This window comes from Dipodomys ordii, unplaced genomic scaffold (assembly GCF_000151885.1).
Source record: "Dipodomys ordii isolate 6190 unplaced genomic scaffold, Dord_2.0 Scaffold14, whole genome shotgun sequence".
Lineage (NCBI taxonomy): Eukaryota > Metazoa > Chordata > Mammalia > Rodentia > Heteromyidae > Dipodomys > Dipodomys ordii.
Genome location: NW_012267230.1, coordinates 13,447,372 through 13,471,182, shown reverse-complemented (window position 1 = coordinate 13,471,182; position 23,811 = coordinate 13,447,372). Strand labels below are relative to the sequence as shown.

The 23,811-nt window shown below is 50.9% G+C and overlaps 3 protein-coding genes and 1 long non-coding RNA gene across 8 annotated transcripts in view; 1 reads left to right on the top strand and 3 right to left on the bottom strand.

Annotated features, from left to right (window-relative positions):
• LOC105982015 (chromosome unknown open reading frame, human C16orf71) lies at positions 1 to 9,508 on the top strand. Its single transcript, XM_013011417.1, has 9 exons — positions 1 to 517; positions 1,496 to 1,642; positions 2,622 to 3,092; positions 5,064 to 5,181; positions 6,646 to 6,787; positions 7,178 to 7,324; positions 7,732 to 7,836; positions 8,597 to 8,861; positions 9,181 to 9,508. The coding sequence occupies exons 1-8, from the start codon at positions 257 to 259 to the stop codon at positions 8,850 to 8,852; spliced, it is 1,647 nt and encodes a 548-aa protein (XP_012866871.1). The 5' UTR covers positions 1 to 256; the 3' UTR covers positions 8,853 to 8,861; positions 9,181 to 9,508.
• On the bottom strand, positions 801 to 7,224 carry LOC105982021. Of its 2 annotated transcripts, none has more exons than XR_001174855.1 (3): positions 7,146 to 7,224; positions 5,414 to 5,523; positions 801 to 1,172 (listed from the first exon to the last, which is right to left on the bottom strand). It is a non-coding gene; the product is annotated as an uncharacterized LOC105982021 (long non-coding RNA). The 2 variants fall into 2 exon arrangements; XR_001174854.1 differs by lacking the exon at positions 801 to 1,172 and adding an exon at positions 3,226 to 3,459.
• Positions 9,509 to 12,538: 3,030 nt separating the features above from the next.
• Positions 12,539 to 22,813, bottom strand: Sept12 (septin 12). 4 transcript variants are annotated; one of them, XM_013011420.1, is made up of 10 exons: positions 22,634 to 22,813; positions 21,246 to 21,371; positions 21,078 to 21,159; positions 20,029 to 20,166; positions 19,762 to 19,879; positions 19,571 to 19,666; positions 17,056 to 17,152; positions 15,662 to 15,713; positions 15,484 to 15,559; positions 12,539 to 12,580 (listed from the first exon to the last, which is right to left on the bottom strand). In XM_013011420.1, exons 1-10 carry the CDS (start codon positions 22,794 to 22,796, stop codon positions 12,539 to 12,541), a joined length of 990 nt encoding a protein of 329 aa, XP_012866874.1. In that variant the 5' UTR covers positions 22,797 to 22,813. The 4 variants fall into 4 exon arrangements, with proteins under 4 accessions (XP_012866874.1, XP_012866873.1, XP_012866872.1 ...); XM_013011419.1 differs by lacking the exon at positions 12,539 to 12,580 and adding an exon at positions 18,948 to 18,950 and having other exon boundaries at positions 15,280 to 15,559; XM_013011418.1 differs by lacking the exon at positions 12,539 to 12,580 and having other exon boundaries at positions 15,280 to 15,559.
• The window catches only part of Glyr1 (glyoxylate reductase 1 homolog (Arabidopsis)), a 48,462-nt gene continuing 42,665 nt past the window's right edge, over positions 18,015 to 23,811 (bottom strand). Inside the window, exon 18 of the mRNA XM_013011413.1 lies at positions 18,015 to 18,028. The gene's annotated coding sequence lies outside the window, so the exon portion shown is untranslated. The remainder of the gene's footprint in view (positions 18,029 to 23,811) is intronic.

Here is a 23,811-nt window from a genome sequence, read left to right as displayed (position 1 = left end):
TGGTAGTTTAGTGGAGATAGAGTCTCACGGGAAGGAAAGACTTTCCTGGCCTTAAACTGCCATCCTCAGATCTCAGCCTCCTAAGTAGTTAAGATTACAAGTTCCTGGCTCTTATCTATGTCTTCATATACATATATCCCTAAACATATCTCATGTATACACATATATATGATGTAAATATATGTATATACATATGCAGGTCTGCTCACACATACAGCTGAGTTCCTAGTAACGAAGTACAGAACCACAGGAATGGATGAGAGGTGGCTGTAAAGTCTTTTTGCCTGTAGCTGGTTGGAGTTTTAGAAAGGCAGGCCCTCATCTCTTGATGTTGGTCACCTTGACCACGTGTTCTCCACAGAGCTCCTCGGATGATGGCATACAAAGATGGCATCCTGTGAGCCTGGTCTCCATGGAAGCCAAAGACAAAGATGTGCCCTCCCTGGGCTCCCCCTGGGATGCCATCCTCAAGGCTGCCAAAGATCAGCTTCCATCTCTGGACTCAGACTCGTCTTTGGTGAGCAAGCTTCCTCCTGGACGCTGACTGGCCTTTCATACCATGAAAGGTCCAAGGGTGGCCAGGGCCAGCCTTAAAGTGATCCTCCTCACAGACCACCGGCCCACCACTGGAGCATGCCTTTGTTTTACTTTCAGCCATGCACCCAATTCAAAGGTTCCTTGGTTCGTTCCTTCCTTCCATCCATCCAAAACTCAAGTACTCGAATGGTGCCTGGAATCTTCAAGGCCACTCCATTGGTGCTCCTGGCCGCCCCCCCACACCTGAGTCCCATGTAGGTTCTCTGGTGAAGGCTCTGCCACAGCAGAGTGGACCAGCACCACCACTTACAGCACCACTGTGACCTTCCCAATGCACAGTGATAAACACCTGGAGGGCTTCTCCCCCTAACGTTGGTTTGGCATCAGCACCAGTAGCCATATGCACGTAAGACTAGATAGGGATGCTGCTAATGAGCCACAGGCAGGGGCTTCAGTACCCAGACTGGCACTGGGCATTTAGGGAAAGTTAGAAGAAGAAGCAAAATTTGGGTCCTACCTGGACCTCTGCAAAGCTGAACTTGACAAGACTCCTAGCACGACCTCAGGAATCAAAGAGTGGATAGTTTAGTCCCAGAGCTGGGAGCACTGATCAATCTTCTGGCTTCTGATCAATCCTGTAAGGTAGTTGGGGGGGGGGGGTAATCAGTCTCTGTCCTTCAGATGTGGCAAACCAGGTTATGGTAGGAGGCTGCTCTCAGTGACCCCTGCCCTGCCATTACTCTGCATCAGGCAGGACTGCAGCACCTCTGCTAGAGGGGGAGCCCTGGATCTCATCCCCACAAGGGGGTGCTGCCAAGCTCATTTCTAAACAGGTGTCAGGCAGCAGCTCAAGGCAAGGCCAGTAGGAAGAGACCCAGATCCCTCTAGAGAGATCTCCCCGTGGGAGAGCTGGTCACCCATGCTGCCTTACCACCCCAAACCTCTGGTCTGTCCACAGTCTGACGACAGGGAAGAGGAGCCCTACATCTTCCAGCGAAACCAGCCCGTTCTGATTCCAGACCTGGCTGAGGAGCTCACTGAAGAGCCTGCTGATGCCAGCGAGCCTAGGACCTGGGGGCCTGCAGTTAAAAGGTCTCCATCTAAGGTCCGAAGGACACAGGGTTTGAGGACTTGCTAAGACGCACCATGGGGGCAGATGATGCATGTACATGTGTGTGTGTGTGTATGTGTGTGTGTGTGTGTGACCATGACTCTCAGGGATTATTAGGGCAGTGGGGTTCAAACAGCTAAAACTGCTGCTAGAAGCACCTTAGTCCTCACGCCTCCAGGGCCATCCCAAGTGTTCAGGTGCCCAACACCTGAGCACTCATGCCGCCTTCTCCAGGTCACCCAGCATACTTGATGCACCCCCTATTGGTCCTTAGACTTGTACTGTTTCCTACCAAGGCACTCTGTACTATCCAGCCATTGACACAGCTTCCAAACTCCTCTGGCTTCACAGAGCCCCCTAAGCCTTTGATGACTGGAGAGTCAGAGGGAGAAAGAGTGCCCCACAAATGCTGGTGATGCAGGAGGCAGCAGGAATGGCCACAGTGCAGGCCCAAGCCTCCCAGGACAGTGCCTGGAAATTGCTGCTTTTATAAATAGAATCGGCTATAAACATTCATCTATGGGCAGCCCCAACTGGTCAAACCTGTTGGGGATTTGATGTGGCTGTGGTTAACAATCTGAAAATATCAGAAAGGCCTGACATACCTTCAAGTCTAGCGGAGGGAGGGCTTCAGGAGTTTCCTGGCCCCAGATTGACCTCCCATGGCTCAACTCTACCTAGCCTCACTACAGGTGAGTGGGTGGGTGCGGCTGGACCTGATCTCCTGGCCCATCACCACCACACACATGGCCAAATGGCCCAAGGTAGGCCAAAGAAGCACAGAAGGCAATTGCAAAGCAGTGACCAATTGTGCCAACAATTCAGGTGGCACAATTTCCCTGTAACTCTGGGTTTTCATTTCTACAGGAATTTTAGCAATTCTTCTGAGGAAATGTTCTTACATTCTACCAAAGAAAGTCCCTAAAAATACATTCTTACAAATGCTAACAGAGTTTGTCTGTTTTCTCAATAGCCAGTTTTGGTGCCTGGGGGACCCTCCACTGAACCCAGGAGTGGACAGAGGATGTGGGACTCAGCCCTTCGGGAAGGAAGAGGTCCTGGCCAGCCATCCCAAGGCTGCGCGGATACCAGCACCCTCCTTCGAATGGCTGAGACCTCCTCGTGGCTGGAAGGTGACCTTGGAAGCTTTTCCTTCAATTCCAAAGCATCCCAGAGTTCTTCCTGTGGCCCTCAGGGAGAAGCTACCCTCTCTCCTGAAGGAAAGCCAAAGATAGAACCCCGGGATGAGGATGCATGGAAAGACTCTGCGAAGCGCAGAGCCCTCCGCCTGGAAAGGAGGAAGATGATAGAGAAGGAGGTACTCCAGAAAGTGACCTGGGGCACTCGGGACCCACCTAATCAAGGCCAGGCCGAAGAGCCAGAACCCAGGCCACAGGCCTCCTCAGCAGAGCCCCAAGAAGGACAGCTTGTGCTCTCCCTCCAGGTAGGCACCTCCACTGTCTGCCACCCCCAGCCAGTGGGGCCTGGAAGCAGCTGGTCCTGAGGCCAGCTTGAGGGTCCAAGGACCATCATCTGGGCAAGCAACCATGCCTGTCCCAGCAGGTGGGGGCCTGGGGGCTAAGAGACTCCAGCTTTCCCTGGAGGGAAAGCAGAGTGCTCATGCCAAGCACAGGTTTCTAAGTAGTCCTGGGTAAAATATAGAAGCAGACAGTGCCAAAGTGAAATTACCCCACTGGAATGCCCACACCCAACAGGAGCACATCTGTTCAGGTTGGATCTGGAACATTCATGAAGGAAGGAAGTGGGTAACAACACTTGTCTGGCAGGATGAGAAGATTCTGCAGAACACTCTGGAAGAAGAGGGTGTGGGGAGAGAAGATAGGTGTGTCACGCAGCACATCCGGGGTCCACAGGGTCACCATGCCCACTGCCATCCACCTCCCATTCTTTTTTTTTTTTTTTGGTCGTGGGGCTTGAACTCTGGGCCTGGGCGCTGTCCCTCAGCTCTTCAGCTCAAGATGAGTGCTCTACCACTTGAGCTACAGCGCCACTTCTGGTTTTCTGGTGGTTTATTGGAGATAGGAGTCTCACGGTCTCTCCTGCCCGGGCTGGCTTTGAACTTCGATCCTCAGATCTCAGCCTCCTGAGTAGCTAGGATTACAGGCGTGAGCCACCAGCGCCCGGCTTCCACCTCCCATTCTACCGGTGGAGAGGAGGGCTCTGGCCCTAGTAGGCTGTGCAGTTCCCTGCAGAGGGACCATGCAAGTCACTGCAGCCTGGCATGCAAAAGCCACACAAACATTTTGCTTAACAACTTACAGGAAAGTGGCACCAGTATTTACCTACAAATCTTTTTTCTTTTTCCAGTCCTAGAGCTTGAACTCGGGGCCTGCACACTGTCCCTAAGCTAGCACTTTACCACTTGAGCCACAGTACCACTTCCTGCTTTTTCTGTGTATGTGGTACTGAGGAATCGAAGCCAGGGCTTCATGCATGCCAGGCGAGCACTCTACCACTGAGCCACCTTCCCAGCCCTACGAATCTTTCTCATTACTTTTTTTTTTTTTGGTGTTAGTACTGATGTTTGAACCCAGGACTTTAAGCTCTCGCTCAGCTTACTTGCTCCTGGCTGGTGATCTAACACTTGAACTTATACCCCCAGCCTGCCTTTTGCTGGTTATTGTGCATATGGAATCTTGGGAGATCTTTTTGCCTAAGTTGGCCTTGAACTCCTCCTGAGGAGCAGGGAGTACAGTCCACCAGTGCCTAGTTTGTGTTTTGTTGTTCATTACTTTTAAACAAGCCATCCTTTCCTTTCTGCTCATCCCTGACAACATTTGTTTTCCTCATCTAGAAGCTGCAAGAAGACCAGGTAGAGGAAACATTCATTTTGAATGAGGTGGAGCCCTTGCAAGTCCTGGATTCCAATCACAGCACCACCAAGAGAAAAAACATTCATTCTAGGATAACTGCCTGCCTCTAGTTGAAACCTTTGCCACAAATGTCTGTCTTTTCTTTTTGTTTTGTTTTTGCCAGCCCTATTTTTTCTTAAAAGCACAAAACTTTTTTTAAAAATAGCAAACATTTTGAACTAGTATATCTTAGACACTTTTAAAATGGCACAGGGTTTCCTCCAGGTCAGACATCTTTATAACTAAGCATTACCCTCCTCCTTCCCCCTCGCTGCCTCCCCCCCCAAAAAAAAATAGAGGAGTTGAGAATTGCTAGTCCTGGTGCAAACAAAAGGCCCAGACTACACTCAATCCCAAGGGCCAGTGCATCCATTCGCAGGCCTGCACTTAACCTGATTCCTCCTCTACACCACCCATGACGGCTCCATCCGCCCCAACAGTAGTGGAGTGCCACCCCGCCTGTGTCGCTCTTGCCCACAGCAATCCTACCCCTGCCTATAGGACCCCGTGGCAGCCTCGTAACCCCAGCCTCATTATTCCAGCACCTGGAAGATTGGGATTTGGATTACATCCTGAAGAGTCTGCCAGTCCAGGAAGACAGCCCCACAGATGGCGCATCCAGAAGTGCATGGTGGTTAGCAGAAAGCTGCCAAGGCCGAGGTCTGTCTCAAGCACCAAGGCCAAATGGAGCCAGCAGCTGCTTGTGTGTCTGGCATGACAGAGGCCGCAGGCTGGGCACGATCAGCCTTGCAGCCACCTCATCTGCTGGCTCAGCCCCAGCAAGGCTTAGGTGGCTGCCTGCTATGTGCCAGGCCTGTCCAAGCCCTGGGAATACACAGGGCCTTCATCCCTGGCCCCTGCCACGTGACCCACACCACCTCCCCGTCCTCACCTCCTCAGGACTCCTTCCTCTCCCATCCTCTTTCTCCCTGGGGGAATGTTGACTGGTCCTGCCTCCTGCTCTTGCAGTCAGCTCCTATGCTACTCATGCTTCTTGGCTGCCTGGAATAGGAAGGAAGGTTGATGTCATCCCAGCCACTATGCTGTGGCCCTGCTTCAGGCAGTTTGTACCTCACCATCTCTCCATCCACTTGGGTCCCCAGCAATGAGAGCAAGGGAGGCAGGCTGGAAGCTGAGACCCAAGAGCAGTGCCAGCTCCCAGCCTCCAGGCCCACAGCAGACTCCTCATGTGATTTCATTTGTAGGATATGGAGAAACAAACCCTCCTGGAGCCACAGGGGACTACGCAACTGGAGGAGGGCACAAAATGGGCCATTTTTTTTTTTGCATGTTCTAATACCAGGGCTTAAACTAAGGGCCTCATGTTCTTGCTCAGAACTGGTGCTCTACCAGGAACCATGGCCCTGTCTGGCTTTTTGCTGGTTAACTGAAGATGGTCTCATGGCCTTTGCCTCTCAAGCTGGCTTCATACTGAAACCATCCTCCAGGTCTCAGTCTCCTGAGTAGCTAGGATTAAAGGCATGAGCCATTGGTGCCCAGCACTATTTGAAAGGCCCAGGACCTTCTGATGAAGCTATTCCATTCTGCAAACCTCCCCTAAACCTCCTAAACAATACATACTCACCCTAGTGGGTAAAAGTGCATTCCAGGATGCTCACTACGTTACAAAGATTACAAAAACCTGAAAACAGTCCATACTCAATAGACTGTCTAAATCAGCTATAACAGTGTCTGCAGCTCAGTCTGCAGCAGTATTACTAGAAGGAAACCTCTAGTAATAGAAAGATACAGTGTAAAAATATAGTTGGGCGAGTCAACAGGATGACCCCTTTGCATTGCGGCTGCCTGGGACCCTAGTTCACAAAGCTCAAGTAGGAGTCTGTGCCTGCTCATAAATACAGTACTCTTTGCCAAGTTGGGCCTGGAGGCCTCAGAAAGGACTGAGGGCGGGGACAGAGCCAAGCCTTGGGCCCCTGACTACAAGGAACCCCAAAGAAAAAGAAGCATTAGGGACACTGCTCAGGCCCTGAGTTCAAGCCCTAGGACTGGCAAAAAAAAAAAAAAAACCAAAGGGTCCTAGGACTTGAGCCACTGTGGGTGAGAGACCTGAGTCAAAAGGGCCAGGTCCCCACTAACCTGTCCCCTTTCTCCCTCAATCCCCAGATAACTCTGTGCCACGCTCCCAGGACAGACTCCAAGAGCAGCTGGCCCTTTTGTGTGCCACACAGTCCAAGACCTGCACTGCTGCCCGGAAGGTGCCAGCTGACATGCCCCAAGACACTGAGGAAGAGGAAACCAGAAGCAGGTGGGCCTTCTTGCCAGCCGTGGCCAGATGGGCACATCCTCCCTTGTGCTCAAGTCTGATCAGGGCTGGCACTGCAAATATCCCCACTGCACAGAAGGGGAAGGTGTGGCTCTGAGCACAAAGCCCCTACTCTTTCCCCAAGCCCTATGGGAAATTCCCTTCACCATCTACACAGTCTGCTCAAAGTGGGAGGGTTTTCATAGGACCCTGCCCCACTGGCAAGGCTGATAGGTTCAGCCCTGGGCATGTGACCCCGAGGCAGGCCAATCAGAGCTTTTCCCTGGGATTTTTCATTTTCATCTCCACACAGAGATAGGTTCACAAATGGTGGACAAGCCCCACTGGTCACAGTACTCACAAAGAAGGGACTCAGCATGCTCTGTCTTTCAGGAATGCTGTGATGAGGCTGGGCCTCCAGGCGGAGCCATGCCAGAGGCTAGATGAGGGCAGCACGCTGAACACAGAGCCTCCCACCATCTTCATGGACCTGAGGCCGACAAAGCCATGGGATCCAGAAAGCCAGGAGTCCTCAGAAAGGTAGAGAGCAGGGCCAGCCCTGCAGCCATGTCTGCTTGGCAGAGTCGCCTGCTGGCCTTAGAGGCTTCTGGAGGTACCTGGTGGAACAGGGCAAGGGTCAAGCATGGGACATGCTCAGCCCACTTGGTCCCCAAGCCCGACTCCCAGACCCATATCCCATGGGAGGTGGGGGAAAGAGGAGACTAAGAGGAGGAGTGGAGCAAAAGGCAAACTGCATAAGGCTGCGGCGGTGCCTGGGTACTCTCCTGTCATTTGGCAGTTAGTCTGGCAGCCTTTAAGCTTCAGCTGACTGCTGCCCCCCGCCTAAGGAGGAGCTAAGCACTGCAAGAGAGGTTGACCCTGCGTGGCAGTGGAGCCTGGCAGACGGCATGGGGCCAATCCAAAGAAGCCATGTCCTCTTCCCCCAGTTCCCAGTACAGCTCCTCTGACAGTGAAGAGGAAGAGGAGACTACAGCTATGGGAGAGCAGCGAGACCAGGCGCAGCAGGCACCTACTTCCTCCCAGGGCCCATGGTAACCACGAGGTGTCCCCTTTCCTGGGGGCTTGGACTCTGACCCTGGTGTGTTGGACACAGCCTAGGTCTGAGACTGAGGTGGGGTGTAGCACTCCTGGCCTAGCCCACGGACCCTTGGACGTTACCTAGGACATGCCAGCTCCCTCCCCAGGATGCCTCTTCCATTTTCCTCTGGCTCCCTCCATGATGGGAATTTAGAGAAAAGACTGGGCTGGAGGAAAGCGGTATCTGCAGGAAACACAAGCTTGGGTGGGCTGGAGGGAAGTGAAGTATGGCCTTCCAGGTCCCTCTGTGGCCACAAAGCAAATAAGACTCTGCAGCAGCAGGGCCTAGGCTGGGAGCATAGGCCAGGCACTGAAGGGTGGGGGGGAGTAGGGGGCAGTGGTGTCAGGAAGCAGCTGGGATCAGGAAGTGTGGAACAGGCCCCCACATAATACCCACGGAGATGGCAGAACCCCACAGCCCATCCTCAGAGCAAGGACACACCCCAGGCACTCGCTAGCTATTCTGTCTGCATCTGGCCACAAAGGTCTCTTCCCTCTTGGCCTGGCTCTGCCAAGTCAGTGTGCCTGCCAGAGAAGATCCTCTAAACTGCCAGACTCCAGGTCTGGTCCTCAGGGGCAACCTGAGTCCTGCCCACTTGACTTCAGTTCTGGAGTCAGGTGACTGAGCCCACACCCAGGCCATTCCAGTGATGAAGTGTTAGGAGGTCAGGCCTCCAGTTGGCACCAAGTTCAGCTGGTTTTATTATGTTGCAGGGACTGTACGGCAAAGAGCCGGCTTCTCCAGCAGCTGAAGGCCTTTCGGAAGGGTGTAGCTCCACCTGAACTCCTTATCAATGAGGGCTCAGGCAGCCAGGAGACTCAGGCTCCTGAAGAAATAGCTGGAACAGGCACGGAGAAGGAGGAACACACAGAGCCCCAGGCTGAAGAGCTGAGTGCCCAGGCCCGACTCCAGGCCCGACATCCCATGGCCTTGGAGAGCAGTGAGGTGCTGGATCTAGGCCAACTGTAGGCGCCTCAGGTAATGGATCCAAGAAACTGGTCCCATGTTCTGACTTTCCACCCACATAGGCCCTGTCATCCTCCTGCAATCCCAGTGACACTGGAAGACTAAAGTAGGGTGCACCTAGTCAGGAACCCAGACCCCATACCTAAAATAACCAGTAAGAAACAGGGCTAGGGGAAAAACCAAACCAAACAGGGATGGAGGCCTAGCTCACCAGTACCATGCCAGCCTAGCAAGTCCAAGGCCCCAAGTTCAAATCCTAGTATCACCAAAAGAAAACTGGGTACTGACTGAAATTCTCTTTTGTTGTTGTTGTTTTTTCTCTCTACCCAAGGCACGCAGAGTCCTTCCAAACTAAAGGTGGCACTGACTGTCAAATCTAAACCGAATGCTGGGCATCCTAACACATGAAACTATGAAGAGTGGAGTGATGCCCACCCTTCACGAAAGCCAGCAAGAACAAAATAAACCAAATAGGTTGGGGCCAACTGGTTCCCTACCACGGCCCGGCCCCCATAGGGGACGCCTGGCCTTCCTGCACCTCATTACTTTGCAAGCCTTACCCATCCCCATCCCTGTCTCCATTTTACAAAGTCCTCTGTAACTATCTTCCCCATTCTGACCCATGGCAGCTTCAATCCCCTGCCACCTCCTCAGGAAGATGGGATCACCACAAGGTCCGCCCTCCCCCCACCCCCAGGCATGGCGGGGTGCGTCTAACCAGTGTTGGGCTGGGCCATTGAGGTAGGCAAGGTTTTATCAAGCCCCCAGACAAGCAAAAGATGGGCCCTGCCCAACCTCCACCAGCAACAGCATCACATAGCTGGCAAACACAAGTAACCACAGACTCCTACTGTCCAAACCCCACTAGAGCTAACCAACAGAGACCCCATGAGCGCCTCTCCCAACCACAAGGGACATTTCCATTAGAAGCCAAACCAAGACACCTCCACAATGGGAAAGTCCTACAGGCAGACAGCCAGGCTTGCCCTTCCTACCTGTGGAGGAGGCTCACAAGGCTCAGACACCAAGCAGGTTGGCCTTCCCACACCCTCCTCCTCCCTCCTGGCCCAGCAGCCTCCATAGTAGCTGCTTAGCTGTCAAGAGCAAGGACAGTTTTTTTTCCTCTAACCCCATGTTTTCCTCCTCCTCCTTTTAATGTCTGAAGTTCCTTGTTCCTTAAGGTTTCAGAGTTAGAAAATAAACTTTGTTCCAAGCTGCACTCTATCTGTGAATTACTGTCTGTTTGGAAAGCTGGAAGAGGCAGCGGAATGCTGTCCATTCTGCCAGCCAGGCAAAGCATTTATCATTCTCTGTGCTTCAGTTCCCGCACTCATAAAAGAGAGTCCTGGAAGCCTTGTGCCAGGGGAGGATGCCTGATGAACCACTAGAATGAGGCAGCCCCATACATGCATATGTGAAATGCTGCTGGTAATGGTTTGAATAAAAACATAGCAAAGCAAGGGCTGGAGATGTGGCTTAAACAGTAAAGCATTTGCCTACCAAGCACTGACCTCTAACTTCAGTATTGCCAAATACAGCAGGATGAGGAGTGACTATTGCTTTTGTGAATGTGCTTGAACACTAGGCCTGAGTGCTATCCCTGAGCTTCTACCCTGTGAGCCACAAAGTTAACGCTTTAAGAGTTGAGTTACGATGGACCAGCTCGGTTGGAGCACTGGGACCGACGGGACTGGGATCTCAGGATAGGTGGTCCATCGCAGGTGGCGCCCCATTTTGATGGAGGCTTTACAGGACGAAATTACAACAGTAAAGCTCATTTAGATGCAAAAAATGTTCTATCTTTGGCAGAGTCACTTAAGCATAACTTGGAGGCCCTCAATCCTCTAGATTGGATTCATGTAATAATTATAATTGCCATTGTCGGATCAATTCTTCTAATTCTTATATTTCCAGTCATTTTCCGACTGATCTTTAGATCTGTCTCTTCTGTGCACCGAGACATTCATGAGCTCCAATTAAAAAATAAAAAGGGGGGGCTGGGAAGGTGGCTCAGTGGTAGAGCACTTGCCTTGCATGCCAGAGGCCCTGGGTTCAATTCCTCAGCACCACATAAGCAAAAAAGAAAAAAAAAGCCAGAAGTGGTGCTGTGGCTCAAGTGGTAGAGCGCTAGCCTTGAGCTGAAGAGCTGAGGGACAGAGCCCAGGCCCAGAGTTCAGGCCCCACGACTGGACCAAAAAATAAAATAAAAAATAAAAAGGGAAGAAATGCCACACCCCATCCTGCAGAGTCTGTGTGAGAGATGGCACCAGGCAAAGCGTAAGCTTCAAGGAAGCATGCCTGCAGAAAGGGGGTGTTGGTTCAAGGCTTCCTATACACTTGGCTGCACCTTTATTGCCTCTACCCTTATTCTTATTATATTATTCTTGGCTGTACATTCGTTGCCTTTATTCTTGTTTTGTCTATTTTGCTATTGGTCCGCGAACAGAGCATGTTGTTTCTTTCCAGTCCAATAGAGACGGCTTCTCTGAATAATAAAGACTAGGACCAAAGATTAGATGTGGACAATGCCCCAATCACTATATCACCTGATATGACGCTGCTTCCAGAAGCTCCTGCAACTTCACAAGTAGTTTTGTGGCTCATTTATAGTAAATGTAGAAATTTAAAATTTCCAGATATGTTACAACAGGCAGAATTAATGAATTAAACTAAACCAGAAGGAGTTATCCCAGAAGCACAAAGAGTTATAGAAAAAGGGACCCCTGATAATAAAAGGAAAAGAAAGATTCCCCCAACAGTTATGACTAAGTTTGGTCTAGCTTACGTTATAGGGAATAGATGGTTGTTTCCCACAAAATATAAAGTTAGTGACATCACATTTCCTGAGCCAACTGATGAGGCAATGGCCTTATACAGGAGTTTATAAAGATAAAAATAGATGGATTAATGTAAAAGGAAAAAGAGTATCTTGGTACTCATTAGATTTTATGCAAAGATTAGGTATATTTAGACCATTATGGTATTTATTATCAAAACAACAATAAGATAGTTTAAAATAATAATTAGAAAAAAATTTTTTTGAGTCCGGTCGTGGGGCCTGAACTCTGGGCCTGGGCACTGTCCCTCAGCTCTTCAGCTCAAGGCTAGCGCTCTACCACTTGAGCCACAGCACCACTTTTTTCTTTTCGCTTATGTGGTGCTGAGGAATTGAACCCAGGGCCTCAGGCATGCAAGGCAAGCGCTCTACCACTGAGCCAACTTCCCAGCCCCACAATTAGAACTTTTTGTGAACAAATATTGGGATTAAAATCATAGGAAACAGAGAATGCCTGACTCAACCTGGAAGTGGTTTTTAGGATGGTTTCAAAGGGACTTGAAAATATGGAAAAAAAAAGTATAAGTACAGCCCTGTCTTAGGTTTGTTAATTATTAAACATAAAAAGGCTGAATAGATGATGCATTGTATTAAACAATATACTAGACTTGTTTCACACCACTTAGCTCAAACAGTTGGTGGGATAGTCATCAATTTTCATGTAACCCATTAATGCTTTACTTTTCATAAAATTGATTATGTGCTTAACTAAACAAAGAATCTATGTCACAATCACACACTGTATAAAAATGTTAATTCTCAATAAAGATACACTCAGATGCAACTTTTTTTTGTTGTTGTTGGTCGTGGGGCTTGAACTCTGGGCCTGGGTGCTGTCCCTCAGCTCTTCAGCTCAAGGCGAGCGCTCTACCACTTGAGCTACAGCGCCACTTCCGGTTTTCTGGTGGTTTATTGGAGATAGGAGTCTCACGGTCTCTCCTGCCCGGGCTGGCTTTGAACTATGATCCTCAGATCTCAGCCTCCTGAGTAGCTAGGATTACAGGCGTGAGCCACCAGCGCCTGGGTTTTCAGATGCAACTCTTTTGAGTCTATGTCTGTATGTCACTTCACCGACTCCTTGCCCACCTATCCGGAGATCCCTGTCCCGTTGGTCCCAGTGCTCTGGCCGAGCTGGTCCGTCACATTCAGTCTTACTTTCCGCCAAGGTTGGCTTTGAGCCGCAATCCTGATTTCAGCCTCCTGAGTAGCTAGGATTATAGGCATGAGTCACTAGCACCTGACTGCTATTGCTTCTTTAGACAGGGAATATTGGACAAAGGGATTATTACCTTTATCTGGTCTCTACCTCCAGAAGGTAAGCCATCTTTGTCTGGGTTTTAGTTCCTTCTTCAAAGGCTTAAGGGGTAAGAGGTCACAAAGAGAAAAAGAAGTGTGTGTGTGTGTGTGTGTGTGTGTGAGAGAGAGAGAGAGAGAGAGAGAGAGAGAGAGAGAGAGAGAAAGAGAGAAAGAGAGAGGCAGACAGAGACAGACAGAGACAGAGACAGAGAGATGAACATTCCCTAACAGCCTCAAAGGAAATGGGCTTTTCCTATTCTTTGCAAGCAAGCACAAAGACTTGTCTTATTAGGTGCCCTTTGAGGATCTCTTCTTTGGAGCAAAAGTTGTTCAAAAGTGCAAAATAAGGTCTGGGAAGGTGGCTCAGTGGTAAAGTGCTTGCCTTGCATGCCTGAGGCCCTGGGTTCGATTCCTCAGCACCACACAAGCAAAAAGAAAAAAGCCGGAAGTGGCGCTGTGGCTCAAGTGGTAGAGCACTAGCCTTGAGCTGAAGAGCTAAGGGACAGCGCCCCAGGCCCAGAGTTCAGGTCCCACGACCAGACCAAAAAAAAAAAAAAGTGCAAAATAAGAGGCTGGGAATGTGGCTCAGTGGTAGGGTGCTTGCCTTGCATTCATGAGGCCCTGGGTTCAATTCCTCAACACCACATAAGCGAAGTGGCACTTTCGCTCAAGTGGTAGAGTGGTAGCCTTGGGCTGAAGAGCTCAGGGATAGTGGCCAGGCCCACAACTGAGCAAAATGCAAAATAAGATCAGTATGGCCTTAGCTACTCCTAAGGCTGAGCCAGGAGGACTTCCTAGGCTTGGGGGTTGAAGACAACAACATAACACTCTCAAAATAACTAAGCCAAACAAAACAAAGGTGAACATGACATGCAAATGCCTTTGCCCACCTCTACCCAGGAGACAAAAGTCCCCAGGTCAATTCCTACCTTCCCTTCTTCCCCACACCTCTGGTGCTGACAGCTCCAAGTATCCTTTGTTGTGCTTGCTTGATTCCTCAGTTTTTACTTGCTGAGGATCGAACCCACAGCCTTGTGCCTGCTTAGCAAGAGCTCCACTGAACTCCACCCAGGCCTCCCGCCTGCTTCTTTCTTCCTTAATACTAACGTCCATCCACTTTTGAGCACCCGGCAATACACGTTTGTTCCTAATTTAGCAATGTTAGAAGTACTGTTACCTCTCAGGAAAGGAACCCCTGGAGCTGGGGGAGTTTCAAGTTCTGAACACAGGGAAAGTCACACAGGAGGTTCTGAAACTACTGGAACCTTCTATCTAAAAGCAAGTTTGGGGCCTGGGAAGGTGGTTCAGTGGTAGAGCGCTTGCCTTGCATGCTGAGGCCCTGGGTTCGATTCCTCAGAACCACATAAGCAAAAAGAAAAAAGCCAGAAGTGGCGCTGTGGCTCAAGTGGTAGAGCGCTAGCCTTGAGCTGAAGAGCTGAGGGACAGCGCCCAGGCCCAGAGTTCAGGCCCCACGACTGACCCAAAAATGTCCGCTTCTAGCCCCTCACACTAAACCAGACCCTCTAAGCCCTGGCTCTGGCTCCTTTTCCTCTTCAAAACAATCCCCTGAGTTTACGCCCCCTGAGGAACGCAGCGGTCAGAGAACCCACTCCGGCCTAAAACGGCGCACACAGTAGGCGCACAGCCAATGACGACTTCCGGGGCGCGGTCTTGGACGGCGGAAACCCCTCCCTCGCGTCCCGCGGTCTCCACCTACCGCCCCGCCCCTTAGCCCGGATTCATCCTCTCGCGAGGCTCACGCGAGGATAGGGCGCGCCAGAAGCGGAAGTCGAGGGCGCTGTATTTGGAGCGGCGGGACTACATTTCCCAGAGTTCCCCCGCGCCGCTACCTGGCCCAGTCCGGCGCCCGCGTCCTGAAGATGCTTGTGGCGGTCCTGCCGACCTCTGAGCCTGGGCGTCCACCTGGGCGACCCCCGAGGGCTGTGATTCCGCAGTCGCCTAAGGGCGCCGATGGCACACGTCAGGAACGAGGTACTCAGGAGACTGAGATCTAAAGGTCGTGGTTCAGGGCCAGCCTGAGCAGGAAAGTGTGAGTCTTTTTCTTTTCGTGAGACACTTATCTCCAATTAACCATTAAAAACAAGCCAGGGGTGGAGCTGTGGTTTAAGTGGCAGAGCGCCATCCTTGAGCGAAAAAGCTCAGGGCACTGAGTTCAAGTCCCTGGATTGTCGTGCGTGTGCACACACACACACACACACACACACACACACACGAAGTCGTGCCTTTTACCAAAGCACAGCTTTATATTCAAAGCCACGGCCACCTTTAATAGATGCTCTGGTACACAGGTGTGCGTTGGGGTCCGGAGGATGACACTTGGGGAGGCCGGTAGGCTCCCTGCCACCCCAGGGCTCAGCACTCATCATCTTTGGAATCCTTCTGGGCCCGCCTGCGGACCTTCAGGCACCCCGGGCTGGTCAGCTGTACTGGGGAGGCAGGGGCCAAGTTCACCCAGCCTGGCCCCCGGGGCAGCTGGTGGCTCTCGTTGAGTCTGATGACGCGATAGTTCTCGTAGTGGACGTTGTGGGTGATGTCTTTCAGGTCCTGGAGGTGAGACCTGGCCCAAGGGAGTCAGGTCAGCCCCAGGCCATGGTGACTCCCAAGGGATTCCACCCCCCCCCCACACACACACACACATACACACACCACAGTGTCTCACCGGATGAGCAGGTCTCTCAGGAGAAGAAACTCGCAATGTGCTATGTTCTCCACTGAAAGACATGGGCCCAGCATGGCTTTGCAAGCTGCTGTGTCTTCAGGACGCACTGAGTAGCCACCGCTGTATGCTTCAGCACCATCTCTCTCACTGTCCTATGGTCTGTCATTCCTTGGTTCATTCATTCATTCATTCATACCTGAGGGCCTAGTAAAATGACTTCCACAAATGGTGCTGAACCAGGGCCTGCCATCTTTAGGTCGTCCTACATATATTACGACAGTTATTATACTTGGGATTGTGTGTGTGCACGCGAGCATGCGTACACGCACCTGTGCGTGTGTGTATACCAGTACTGGGGCTTGTTCTCAGGACCTTGTGCTCTCACGTGGCTTTTTCGCTGAAGGCTGACACTCTACCACTGGAGACACACCTCCACTTCTGGATTTTTTTTTCCAGGTTAGTTGGAGATAAAAGTTTTGCAGACTTTCCTGTCCAGCCTGGCTTTGCACCTCAATCCTCATGTCTCAGCCTCTTGAATAACTTGGATTACAGGTATAAACCATTAGCTCCCAGCTTACACATGCATTTCTCTTCCTTCCTTCCTTCCTTCCTTCCTTCCTTGCTTTCCTTCCTTCCTTCTTTTCTTTCTTTCTTTCTTTCTTTCTTTCTTTCTTTCTTTCTTTCTTTCTTTCTTTCTTTCTTTCTTTCTTTTCTTTCTTCCTTTCTTTCTTTTTTGCCAGTGTTGGGGCTTGCACTGTCCCTGACCTTCCAGTTTTTATTGTGTATGTGGTACTGAGGAATCATCAAACCCAAGGCTTCATGCATACTAGGCAAGCACTCTACCACGAAGCTACATTCCAAGCCCACATGTGCATTTCTAATGAGAATAATAAAGCGGAAGCCAAGAAGGCCCTGACAATTCCTTCTCCCTCACTTTCTAGCCTAATGTCAGTAAGGCCTTGTGTTCCCTAAGCTAGTATCCCTCACCCCAATTTCCTTCATTATTTTTCTCCCTCTTGTTATTGTCTCTCTAGCTCTTTGAGGACAGAGACCTTATTAATTCTGCTTTTATTGTGTCCACTCAGTAGGTGGACATTGTAAGACCAGGCACACAGGAGGGCCACAATCAGTGTTAGCAGGCCGGCAAGCACCTTGCCATGTGTGGGGTGGAGGGGATTGTGTGAGACGGTAGCTCTACTCCTTCTGGCCCACTCTGTGAAGTTGTGACTTTAGAGTCATCGTCACACACAGCTTACAATAGGGAAACTGGAGCTTAATCAGCAAATTTGCTGGAAGGATGCCCTTTCTGTGGACCTAATGGTCCAGGGCCATTTGAGGGCCTGAGGATGCCATAGATTTCCCCCCCTGCCCCCTCCCACGGTCCCCACACTGACCTTCGATGATGCCCCACTTGGTCTTCCGGCCCAGGACGCACCTCCCATTCACCAGGTGCTCTTGGTCAGCCCCTACTACAGCAAAGGGGATCTGCTCCTAGGGAGGAAGAAAGCAAGCTTGGGACCCCATGAAGAGGGAGCAGGGGGTGGCAGATGACAAAGTTCTAGAGTGCAAAGACACCAGATCCCCCCTACCCTTCTCTCCTGTAAAACAGGGAAACTAGCAGTACCAGCATACAGCTTGGTGAACATCTGTGAAGTGGGTTAGCAGCTTCAGCCCTGGGAATTGTATCTTGTTAATAATCACATAAATGATATACTAATCACATTAATGATATAGTCTTCTTTGTTGTGTGTGCCTGTACTGGGACTTGAACTCAGGGCCTGGGTATTGTCCTTAGCTTTTAAGCTCAAGGCTGGCACTCTACCACTTTTGGTGAGGTTTTTTTGGTGGTTAATTGGAAAATAAGAGCCTCATGGACTTTACTGCCCAGGATAATTTCCAACCATAATCCTCCGATCTCAGTCTCCTGAGTAGGTAGAATTGTATGCATGAGCCATTGGTACCTGGCTTCAGTGATATAATCTCAGCCTGGGAGTACAGAGTATTTAATGCGCAAAGTTCAGGACACATAGAACAAAAAAAAAGTACAAATGTGTACATGAAATACATATTTATAGTGGGGCATGGTGGCTTATCCCTGTAATTCTAGCTACTTAGGAGCAGAGATAAAAAGGATTAAAGCTGCATGCCAGCCCAAGTAAAAAGTTAATGAGACCCAGTCACATCCAATAAAAGCTAGGCATAGTAGTATACGTATGTCAACCCAGCTTCAAGAAAAGTGTTAACAGGAGTCCTGAGTTCAAAATCCAGTACTGCCTAAAAAGAAATCAAACACAAACACTTGTGTATGTTACATATTTGTAAGGTACATATGTGTGTGTGTGTGTGTGTGTGTGTGTGTGTGTGTGTCTTGTGAACACCAAAACCTCTTACGTCTGAAACAGAAAGTAATTATCAAGTTTTAAAATAGGTAATTTTGTAAAGTGGAAATTGTAACTCACAGCTCATATTCAAATCAGATACATCACTTGTTTTCCTTGTTTTTTGGGTACTGGACATAGACCCACAGTCTCTTGTTTGCTCAGCAGGTACCCGCCAGTGAGCTACATTCCTGACCTCATTAAGTTTGTTTGTTTGCTAGGTGACAGTGGTTCACACCTGTAATCCTAGCTACTCAAGAGACTGGGATCTGAGGATTGCAGTTTGAGGCCAGTCTAAGCAGGAAAGTCCATAAGATGCTTATCTTCAATTATCTACCAAAAGACCAGAAGTGGAGCTGTGGCTCAAATAGTAAAGCACCAGCCTTGAGCAAAAAAACAGTTCAAGAACAGCAGCTAGGCCCGGAGTTCAAGCTCCAGGACCAGCACAGGAAAAAAGGAAAAAAAGAAAGTTTGTTATGATGTTGGGGATGAAGCCCAGGATTCCCATAACCTTATTTTCTCTCTGCTGTATCTGACTTCCAACCACAATAGCAGAGCTGAGTAACTGCACCAGACCCTGTCTGGCCCACAGAGTCGAAAATATTTACCATCTTTTTTTGTTAAAAAAAATTGCCTCAGCCCTATAATCATTTTTTGACTTTGAGCCAGAAGCAGAAATCCAAATCTATATATTCCAAAGTTCTGTTGTAAGGGTTTGTTGTGATTTCCAAGAGTTAATTTTTGGTGGAAATGGAATGATGATGTTAGCAGTAAGTACTGCTGCCAACCCCTAATGAGCCCTTAATGAGTGCTTGTGTCTAGGTGGTTTTCTGAGACATTTATCAGTGTCCATTCTTGGAGTCTCCTGAGTTCTGCCCAGGCTGGGACCAGGCTCCCCTGAGAGCCACCTGCTTCCGGGCAGAAAGTAGAAAAATAGTGGAAAGGCAAGCTCTTGAATGTTGATCTTTCCCAAGAAATTGTGTCCATTGCTCCAGTGGGGTGGGGTAGAGGGTGGGAGAGGAGTGTGGGGAGGAGAGAAACTGGGTCCTAAATAGGGCAGATGTTTGGTTTGCGCACTGCTCAAAAGCAAGAGGCTGCAGGTTCCCAGCTGTGAAGAAAACACTGCCCATTTTTTTTCTTTTTGCGCTGGTCCTGGAGTTTGAACTCAAGGCCTGGAAGCTTTTTCCTACTCAAAGCCTGCACTCTATCACTTGAACCACAGCTCTGCTTCTGGCTTTTGGCTGGTTAAGTTGGAGATAAGAGTCTCATAGCTGGCTTGGAACGGTGATCCTCAGACCTCAGCCTCCTGAGTAGCTAGGACTGCAGGGCTGGGCCATCAGTGATGCCCTTTTCTCTAATCCAAGTAAAATCACAGCGTTGAGGTCTGGGACCGTGGCTAGGAATTCAGGTTGTTCTAAGAAAATGATGTAAAACTTTCTTTTCCTTCCTCTTCCCTTTCTCTCTCCATCCCTTCCTCCTTCCCGGCCTCTCCCCAACCCCCACCCCCCCACCCCCAACCCCGGCTTCTTACTCGTATCTTGCCATTAAGGATGCTGTCATTAATGTCTTCATCAAAACACTTCTGCGGGTACACCTCAATGCAGTGAGTTTTCAGGTTTTGCTGGATCTGGGGACCAGACGCACAGGTGACCTCAGCCTGCACTGTCCACCCTGCCCCTCTGCCAACATTGACTCCAGCCCCACTTCCAGCGCCCAGATCACCCTGCTCCTGAAGGCCTCTCGCTCCTCAATGGTCAGGCTGTCCGCCCGGGCGATCACAGGTACCACGTTCACAGTCCGGCACAGCCGCCGCAGGAACTCAATATCCAGGGGTCGCAGGCTGTCCGGGCAGGACAGTGCCGGTGGTGGCGGCGGCGCGGCGGTGTCTGAATGAGGAGGGGAGCCAGCCCAAAGCCTGCCCCCGGGGCCCCTCCTCCTTGTCTCTGCCCCATGCAGGCGCCCCCACCCGGGCTGGTCCGGCCACCTCACCAGTGGCCAGTGGGTGGCACGAAGTACACGCAGCAGTGGACGCGGGTGTCGGGGATGTGACGCTGGCGGGTGATGAGGAGTTCCTCCTGCAGGTACTGCTCGTACTGCTGGTTGATGTAGCCCAGGACCGGGTCCCAGCTGGGGCGAGGGACCTCCCCTCAGGACCAGCCACCCTCCTGGCCCTTCCCCACCCACCCCCCCACACACACAGACCCCTCCGCCGCCTTGCTCTAGGCCTCGGCTTCCCTGCCTGTAGAATGGGACCATGCCCATTTGGCAAGGGCAGAGCCACCAAGCCTGCTCTGAGAAGTCACAGTCTCCTGGCTCTGTGCCCTCCCAGCTACTGTCCACATTGTTCATTTGCTATCTATCATGTATGTGTGTATGTATGTATGTGTATGTATGTGTGTATGTATGTAGCATCTCTGTCCCTCTGTGTCTTTCTGTCTCTGTCAGTCTGTCTCTCTCTCTCTGGCTATTTTTTTTTCTTGCCAGTCCTGGGGCTTGAACTCAGGGCCTGGGCATTGTCCCTGAGCTGTTTTTGCTCAAGGTTAGCACTCTACCACTTGAGCCACAACACCACTTCTGTTTTTCTCTGTGTATGTGGTACTGAGGAATCGAACCCAGGGCCTCATGCATGCTAGGCAAGCACTCTACCACTGAGCCACCTTCCAAGCCGGTCCCTTGGCTTTTCTACTCAAGGCTAGCGCTCTACTACTTGAACCACAGCTCCATGTCCAGCTTTTTGCTGCTTACTTGGAGATAAGAATTTCAAGGATCTTCCTGACAAGGTTGGCTTTGAATCATGACCCTTAGATCTCAGGCTCCTGAATAGCTGGGATTACAGACATGAGCCACAGCCAGCCAGTGAGTTACCACATTCTGTGATCCATAGAGAGGGGAGATTCCCATCCATTGTGAGGGTGGGCTGAGTGCATCCATTGTATAGACAGGGAAACTGAGGCCTCTCCAAGGCTGGTGTCTCCCAGAGGTTAGAGGGGCAGAGGCAGGAGAGGGGCAGCATGGGTCAGCCCCCAACCCTCACCCACCATTTGTCATTGTTGATCTGGTCTCCAAAGCCGGGCGTGTCGGTCACTGTCAGCTTCAGTTTCAAGCCCTTCTCCTCGATAACTATGGAAGGAGAGGAAGGGGAGAGTAGGGCTGGGGCAGGGCAGGGGTGGGGTGGGACAGTGGGAGGCAGGGCAGGGCTCACTCACCATGGCTCACAGAGTGCAGCTCCAGTGTCTGTGGTGTGGGCACTTCCAGGCTTGGCATAGCCGATTTCCATACCTTGGACTTGAACAGTGTGTTCACCATGGTGGATTTGCCCAACCCGCTCTGCCCTGGAGTGACCAGCGGGCATGTGTGGTTAAGGCAAGCCCTCTCAAACTCATCTCGCTAAACTCGTGTCTAAGAATCATGAGGACATAATCCCAGCTAATTGGGAGACCGAGTTAGGAAGATCACGGTCCAAGGCTTGCCTCAGAGTAAAGCTAAGAAATAGCAAAACCCCAAAAGGCTGGGGGCTTGGCTCAAGTGGTAGAGCGCCTGCCTAGCCAGTGTGAGTCCTACATTCAATCCCAAGTATCACATAGACAAAAAAGATGTTCCACACCATGTTTCCCCTTCCTTTTCTTTATGGACTTAAAAATTACCTAACAGCTAGGTGCCTGTAATCCTAGCTACTTAAGAGGCTGACACCTGAGGATCTCAAGTTGAAGGTAGTAGAAGAGACTCCTATCTCCAATAAATTAGCCAAAAAGCCAGAAATAGAGCTGTGGCTGAAGTGGTGGAGTGCTACCCTTGAGCAAAAAGAAGCTTTAGGACAGGTCCTGAGCTCAAGACCCAGGACCAGTGCTCAAACCAATAATTAAAAACATATAACATAAAATTAAAGATGTCTAATTTAAGATTCGCCATGTTAAAGAGCACAACAAAGCAGCATTAAGTAAGAAGGACCTGTACCTGGTTTCAGATTATTTTCATCATCTCAAGAGGAAACCATAGACTCGCATGGTGGTGCATTCCATTAATCCCAGCTTTCAAGCTGGGATAGGAGGATCAAGAGTTCAAGGGCAGCCTGGTCTCAAATGAATGTTACAAGTTCAACACAGCTGCAGCACCAGTAACGGAGGCTAGGAGTCACCCCTGTCCCTTCCCACCTGGCCCCTTGGCTGAGATAATTGCTTTACAGACTATTTTCTGTCTAATGATTCAATAGTTCCCCATTTTCTATTTTGTGTGTGTGGCGGGAGCGGGGGGGTGGGGGGATGCCGTGGGTCCTGGGCGCTGTCCCTGAGCTTTTTTCTCAAGGCTAGCACTCTACCACTGGAGCCACAGCGCCACTTCCAGCTTTATGGTCATCCATTAAGAGTCTCAGGCAGGGGCTTTACTGTCCCCGGTGGACTGGCTTTGCACTTCGATCCTCAGATCTCAGTCTCCTAGCAGTTGGGATGATAGGCGTGAGCCACTGGTGCTGGGCCACATTTTCAGTTGGAATACACCTATGAGGCCCTCGGCACCTGGGGAGACCGTGTGGGAGAGGCCAGGCCACGGCATCTTGTCCATCGGCTCCCCGTCCCGTACCCTTCCTGCTCTCACTCACCCACCACCATGATGTTGAACTCAAACCCAGTCTTCATGGCCTTGATCTTCAGCTGGTCCAGCACGGCCTCGATGCCCACAGGACCAAACATCTCGAAGGGTGGGGTCCTGGGGCTGGAGGGCCGGGAGGAACAGGGGGAGGGGGACTGCCTCAGGGTGTCCATGTGGCAAGGGACACAGTCACGCCTGTCCATGGCGAGGAGGCGCCGAAGGTCGGTGTCACCGGGGGCTCAGCCACTGGTCTGCTACTTCAGTTCCCCGGTCCCAGAGCAAGGTCGGGGAGACCAAACCCCATGCAGAGAAGGTCCAGACAGGCAACCCTCTTGAAAGGCTCAGACAAACCTGGAGGGATAGAGGACTTGCAACTAGACTTTAGTTCTTGGTGGGGGGACCCTAAAGGGAGGGAGAAAGGATCCCAGGGAGAGGCTCAGAAGTAAGTGTCCTCCCCCCCCCCCACTTTCTCCCTTGGGACAGGGACACACACACACACACACACAGCTGGGCAGAGAGAGTGAGAGTCGGAAAGGCAGAGGCCCAGCCTGTAACAAGCTCAGAAGATGGCCTCTGACAAAGAGACAGGGAGCCTCTTGTGGCACCTGGTGGCTGAGTCCCTGCCCTGGTGTGCGGAGAGGGGGAGGGGCAGGCTGGCAGTTAGCCACAGAACCTGAGCTCCCTCCTCCTCCTTGTGACCCCCTCCCCTCCCCTCCCCGCCACATACCCAGGCAGGTGGGAGCTGGCGGGGGGGGGGCAGAGCTGATCCTTAGGCCTTCAACAACTCTCCCCTTTCCCCTTTGACCATGATCATACAGGGTTCCTCATTTAGAGGTGGAGGCCAGGCTTCCAGAGCCATCCCCTCCATCAGAGCTGCCAGCTAGTGACTCCTGTCAGAGGGGAGCGCCAAGCCTAAATCCACACCCCTTAGCCTCCCCTGCCAGGGAAAGCTGGACGGGGGTCCACAGTCCAAAAGCATACTCATGAATTTTTCTTCCATCCATCCATCCATCCTTGGCATCATTGTGTTAAGTTGTGGCATTCATCCAGGGCAAGATGGCTTAGTCCTGTAACCATAGCTATTAGGGAGGGAGGATCATAGTTCAAGACCAGACTGGGCAGAAAATGTATCTGAACAACAAAAATGCTGGGCATGGTGGTGTGTACCTGACGTCAGCTGCATAGGAG

Bases quoted from the DNA above. Each gene is read 5' to 3' on its own strand.
- LOC105982015 (XM_013011417.1), top strand. From the start codon at position 257: ATGAGAGGTGGCTGTAAAGTCTTTTTGCCTGTAGCTGGTTGGAGTTTT. The intron at 518-1,495 runs GTGAGCAAGCTT...GTCTGTCCACAG, and splicing joins TGGACTCAGACTCGTCTTTG to TCTGACGACAGGGAAGAGGA. The intron at 7,325-7,731 runs GTAGAGAGCAGG...CTCTTCCCCCAG, and splicing joins AGCCAGGAGTCCTCAGAAAG to TTCCCAGTACAGCTCCTCTG.
- Sept12 (XM_013011419.1), bottom strand. From the start codon at position 22,796: ATGGACACCCTGAGGCAGTCCCCCTCCCCCTGTTCCTCCCGGCCCTCC. The intron at 20,167-21,077 runs GTGGGTGAGGGT...CCCTCGCCCCAG, and splicing joins CAGATCAACAATGACAAATG to CTGGGACCCGGTCCTGGGCT. The intron at 15,714-17,055 runs GTCAGTGTGGGG...CATGTCTTTCAG, and splicing joins CAAGTGGGGCATCATCGAAG to TGGAGAACATAGCACATTGC.